This window comes from Brienomyrus brachyistius, chromosome 2, assembly GCF_023856365.1.
Source record: "Brienomyrus brachyistius isolate T26 chromosome 2, BBRACH_0.4, whole genome shotgun sequence".
NCBI classification, from domain to species: Eukaryota; Metazoa; Chordata; class Actinopteri; order Osteoglossiformes; family Mormyridae; genus Brienomyrus; species Brienomyrus brachyistius.
The window spans coordinates 26,942,273-26,948,774 of NC_064534.1; the positions used below are offsets into that span (position 1 = coordinate 26,942,273).

Sequence of the window (6,502 nt, forward strand, 5' to 3'; positions counted from 1 at the left end):
GCAGAAGCAGTAAAAGAAGTAAGTGTGTGTTCACTAGTAAGAAAGTGTCAGGTTTCAATTCACAAACAACCGTAGCGATGCGACCAGTGCACTTACGTTATCCCTCATCTCCTTCTCTACGGTGGGCGACATCATGACCACGCAGATTACGGTGACCAGCAGAAAGAACAGGGCGTACAGGAAGCGGGTGCCTGTGGACTGGCGGATCTTGGGACAGCAGCTGCAGCACAGAGAGCAGGCGGCCGAACCACAACAGCATTCCAGCTGGAATGAGACAGCACCATTGGTGTCAGGGCACTCCAAGACAGGTCTCAATACAAGACAAAGGCCCACACTTATGTAGATGCAGACCATGTTACCTTTGGGGGAAGAAACCCCACACCCAGAATATATAATCCATATAGACCTGGTTACAGCTCCCTGAAAGTATTACATTACACTTTTCTGTATCACAAGATAAAGAAAAGTATTACTGAGTCATCAGAGAAGATCCAGATCATAGCAGCGGACCCTGTGCATCAAAAGATAGAACAGATGGGAGGTTTGAAATTATTCTGAAAATCTGTCACCATTCAAGTGCCACTTTTTTTGATCCAGTGTCTATGGAATTAGTTCCAGGATGTCAAAACACAGGAACCATGAAATTCTATGCAGAACAGTGAGACACGGGCAATTCTGCTCTGGTTTAGGTATAAATATGAGGGAAACAGACACACACACACAGAGAGAGAGAGAGAGAGAGAGAGAGAGAGAGAGAGAGAGAGAGAGAGAGAGAGGAGAGAAGGCACGCAAATCTCTTCTAAAAAGTCAGAAAATCCTATAATTAAGGCACAACATCTCATTCTGTCACAGCGGTGCGTAATTATAGGCACAACCAGGGATGGTAATTTTCCCTACTCAGACCAGTGCAGAGGACCCTGGCTAGTTCTAGTACTGACTTCCCAGCAGCACATGGACTCTGCAGCCTATGACAGTCTGTATCTGGGGTAGAAGCAGCTACAGCCTTCTAGGCTGGACCAATCAGAGCAGGATCTCCCCTGGCTGGACAGAAACCATATTCTAGCGGGAGATTAACGTCTGTGTGCTATCCACAGAGATCCACAGAAACGCATATGAACCTCTACAGAGTACCACAAGATTTCAATATTTTCAGTTCATTTCAACGCACTGGCATTTCAGCATGCGTTTGTATCCTTTGCGCCATTTTGCTGGGAATTTGACTGGTATTTTGTAGCCAACTTGTGAGAATACAGACATAATATAATGCAATACAAAGGATATCAAATATAGAGCAAAAATACATTTTTGTATGAACCTCTACAGAGTACGGCAAGATTTTCATTTTTTCCAGCGTGTTAAGTTAAATATTGTGTGACATCAAGCACATATTTTTATTAATATTCCCATACTTGAAATTATTCTGCCTAAAGAAATGCAAAACCATTTATAAATCTCGTTAATAATTATGTATAACATATGCAATATTTTTATAAAAACTGGATCCATGTACAGCTATGAAAAAAGTCATAATGAGGGCAGGAGGCTCCATACTGAATGCCCTTAATATTCGTTTGCAATATAGTAGCCGAAATGTAGTATGCAAAGTGAGAGGTACGCCCGAATGCTCAGTATGGAGGAGACAATAGGCGAACAGTACCCGGACAACCTAATCTATTCCTAGAAATTGCAAAGTATGCAACTGATGAATGCTACACTAGTAGGCTTTTAATGAAATTCAGTATTTACTGTGTAAGTATTCGATTTCGGATGAACCCATTGTCTCCAATGGAGTCCTTGATGGGGGGTGGCTGAGTGCCACTAACCCCCAGTGGCTCAGGAGGCCCCTCCCCCTTAGCAGTCATCCTTCTGGCCATCGGGGCCCAAGGGTGAAAAGGTCTAGGCATGACTGAACCTGGAGACAATACTACAGCTGCAGTCAGCGCGATGAGAATTTCCCAGACAGCTTTAGCTGGGAGTGCCTTTTGTGGACTAGCTCTGCTATACACACCCGTTTCAGTGAAGAGGAGATATTCAGCCGTTGGTTTCAAGCCTTGACATAAATGTCAGGAGCCTTTTGTGAAACAGTAACTTCAACATGAGACTCAAACTCACCGTGTTACGTATCTAAAAGGCGGCAGAAGAAGTCAGCTGGATATTACTAATAATAATCAATAATACAGATTAAAAGAACAATATGAGGAGAGGAAAACCACATAACTGAAACCTTTATGAGAAAGAGCAGCGACTCAGATGACTGTCTAGCATTACCACAGTTTGCCTATCAGGATTTTCAGCTATATGGGTTGTACTGTATATTAATCCATCCATCTTCTAAATACTTATCCTGGACAAGCTGAAAGGAGCCTATCCCAGGCAACTCAGGGTACAAAGCAGGGAAACCGGCAGTTATGAGACACCACTTATCTGACTGCATTGCTGTTTTCGAAACCGCATACTATATCATTAGTATATACTGATTTGGATCAAAAAGTAGTATGTAGTACACAATATCTGAAAAATATTCATTTTGCAGTATAGAAACCCAGATATCATACTGATTTAGAAAATATCACCAGTATGCACAAGACCAGTCTACCTCACCTACTGCATCCCACAATGCAACACAGTAGAACGGCACAGCCCTGTTTAGAATGTTTAACTTGGAGACGTATGGTGGACCTGACGACCACCTCAGCCCAGCCTCAGAATAAAATTATTTGTGGATAATTGGACCAAACAAGTTAGCAGTTCTACAACGATCAGCAAGTGAGCTTACGCTGGCAGCTAACAGGTGATGCTAATGACTGCCCTCTAATCACAGCCTGCAAGAGGATGAACTAAATGTTACTGTAAAGTTATTACTCATTATGTGTTATTGTATAGTCTATTTATTATTTGTAATTTAAGTATTGCATTCTATTGCAAATCGTGAATGCAGAGTTGTTTGGCCTGATTGCCTTTGTAATTCTATTCAGTCATGTAAATGGCTACACAACTTAGTGTTAGTTATTATTTTTAATTATTTTATTTACATTACGGTTTTTCTGTAGAATGTGAATTTACCACGGCATACCTGACGAATTATTGCAGCACACTGGTTGAAAACATTGTTTTAGACAATGCCTTGTCTGTGAGAAATGGTCATTATAGATTTAAAAGGCTTGCAGATTTAAAACACCTATCATCTGTTTCCCAGGGACCTGGGAGGGTCCCATGATAAAATTTCCCACATATATAGGGGGAGGGGGGAGGAGATTTTTAAATCTATAATGGCATTATTAATCCCTCCCCCACAATATCAATGGGAAATTTTATCATGGGACCCTCCCAGGTCCCTTCAGCTTGGCCATGATTTCTAAATATTGTGGTATATTACCTACATGCCTAGTGGAAGGATTATTTGCATATTTGCAAGGACAGAGAGACCATCCATGAAAATGAAATAGAGTGATACTTTTAACCTTCCTAAGTGTAAACAAAAGCTAGTTGTCAACAGAAGACCAGGAAGCACGGCACTTTGTCCGGCGAAGGCTCACAATGCCGACATTCCTGAATTCCAGAGAAACGTGTTTACCAGGAACTCGTCCCTAGTCCGAAGCTCTAAGCAAATGAAGCGTGTGTGCCCGAGCAGTGCAAGAGACCTGAACTCATACATAGCTGCCCTCGCTCGCATACTTAAAAAAAATAAAATAAATCACTATTCACAGCCTGCATCACACTCACATACTGAATTATAGGCGCAACAGCAAAGACAAAATCACTTGCTATGGTGAATTTCATTCACGCAGCTACAAAATTCTTCATGATCACATACAATTGGATTCAGCTCCTTTAAAATGGCATCCTGGGTACTTTCCACAGTTCTAGCGAATGCAATTAATGACAGAGAACTTCCACGAAAATCAGCATACAAAAGTGTCACAGGACAATGTGTTTTTAATCTCATGGTGACTGTCTGGACCAGCTGAGGATTGGGAGATTGAGGGCTCTTCCCTTTTTGGATACCCCCTCCCCTTTAATCTAAATTATGAAATAATTAAGAGGGAGGGGAGCAGGATTATGCATCATCTACTAATTAAAAGTGTCATTTTACTCACAGTTGCTGCTCTGATGAGTTAAGATTAACCTTCAATGTACCTAGTTAGCAAACTAGGCATTTATCGAATGTTGCCAGACTACCACTGAAAACACAAAACTTTTTAATACACGGCCTTAAAAAGAAATTCTGTCCCTTATGTGATTTCTTACATAACAACGGGATGGATGGATCTTTGTTTAACAGAAGTGAGCGTGATTTTCATTACTCTTAAAATTTTAAACAATGTTATGAACAGTTCAATCAAAATGAATTATGAGCTGTGCTGGAAAAAAAAACCTGCATAGAAGGTGTGCTGTGAAAACGAGATTTGAGAAACATTTTCAGAACAACAGAGAACAAACAGAGGTGGCATCAATCCCCTCTGCCCAAAAGAGCTCATCGTTATTCAGTTATTACACAGCAGTATATTAGCCATAACTGTTACACATTTTTCACCACAGCATTCAGGCCAAGACCCATGGTATACTGTGATTAATACCGCGATTAATACCGTGATTAATACCGTGATTAAGATAACAACAAGCAGACAGAGCTGAAAGGACCTCAGCAGACAGCAGTGACGTTACATTTTACAATAAGAAACCACAAGATGGAACGATGCCTCAGTGTCTCCACAATAACCTTAATTACCTCTTAAAAGGCAAAAAAAAAATCTATTGCTTGATAAGCAACCTATCTAAAATATCCGTCTACCTGCAGACATACTCATAACAACCAAGTGACTCTTGCAAAACTTCCAATATCACATTACATTGTACTATACCAACTATTTGACCCAATTTTTACTTAATATCAGTTTTTATTTGTCAAAGTGTCATCTTCCCTTAACACAGCACAGTCATGTACTTAAGAGTCATTTTATTACTCAATTTATTGCAGCTGCTTATGGTAAAAAACAAGATCAGAAGAACATTTATACTACGTATATTTAGCCACAGGACTATATAGAAGAATGGCTGTGTGTGTGGATTGTGTACAACTATTTCGTCCAAGTCACCTAGGGCAGAGTGCAGCCATTCATATTAACACGCTAATCATGCTGTCACGCACTGCAACTATTTGTGGATAAGCAAGTACGTAATGAAACATTAAAAATACTACAAACAAGAAAATAAATGCTGCCTGGACCTCAAACAACAAGCAAGAACGCAAGGTGTTATTGTCCATAATACACACACAAACAGCCACAGCATACAGTGACTCATCTGAAACCTGTTACTTTTAATACATTAAGGCATGACTGAGGCAAACCCAAAGTCATAGACTACAATAAAAAGGTTGGACCACCCTCCCCCTAAAATCTGAATATATGCTGAAGTGAGTGGGCTAATATGGGAGAGCTTCTGTGCATGAACAGACAGGGGTTTGACAAAGTAACAGTGCAAACCAAGGCAATGCTGTGGTTACATCGTTTTTACAACTGGCCAGGGCAGTGGTATTTTTCAAACCAATATTACAATGAACTAGCAAATTATGAAGCATTTCGTCCTGCTTTGCTGCTGCATATTCACAGTATGGCAAAAAAAATGCATCTACTGAAAACTGGGGGAATCTGGCTTCTCGTCGGACGTAACAAAATTGCACAGAGCTAAACCAAAGAAACTCTTAAATTCAGTTAAAACTATGTGAATGTACAGTTTCTTTGACTAAGGTACAAAATATGTATAAATATACAGACAATAGCAAGTTTTCATATTATAATAGACTTGTTATTGTATTGGGCACATAATGGATACTATTCAGAGATGGGCTGATGCTCCACAAAAAAGCCACACTTAACATTTTTTAATTGATTCCATTAAGGATTTTGGGTCACAGACAAATAGCAATGCTTCATACAATGTGTCATAGATGAATAGGCTCATTATCAAGAAATGAAGAACAGGCAAGAAAAGCACATTGCTACACATCTAGATTATATCACAAATAGTTTAAAATTCCTAAGATAATTTTGGAATTCAAAAACAACAAAATTGCCAAAGGCTATATGTGTTTGAAAGCAGCCCGTTTCGATCATTCAAATAACACCATTACATCCCAAATTTGCACAAAAATGAGTCAAACCTGTATTTAAAATATTTTGCACTGAAGGAAGGAAGGAAGACTACCTTCATATGCATCGTCATGGTCAGGCATGTGGGTTGTGTGTACTGCACATTCCAGCTATTGCATTCCACCCTCATGCAAATAATTTGTCACTCTGAATGCCAAACCTGGCATTTATCTGCCACAATCCAAGGTCCCGACCTGGACACACAATTTGTTCATTTGAAGAAATCTCAATGTTACTAAAATGGGTGTTGAAATGGTATCACTTATCTCCAGTGTATCTTCATTATTAAACTGTACTGAGCATTTTACACTGAAACCAGATCAGATGGACTAAGATTTAAGCTGGTTATT

At 39.8% G+C, this 6,502-nt stretch overlaps 1 protein-coding gene across 1 annotated transcript in view; it reads right to left on the reverse strand.

The window, feature by feature from the left end:
- Positions 1-6,502, reverse strand: part of serinc5 (serine incorporator 5) — a 28,022-nt gene that overhangs the window by 19,360 nt on the left and 2,160 nt on the right. Inside the window, exon 2 of the mRNA XM_048977535.1 lies at positions 97-264. Coding sequence (XP_048833492.1) covers positions 97-264 — 168 coding nt within the window. The remainder of the gene's footprint in view (positions 1-96; positions 265-6,502) is intronic.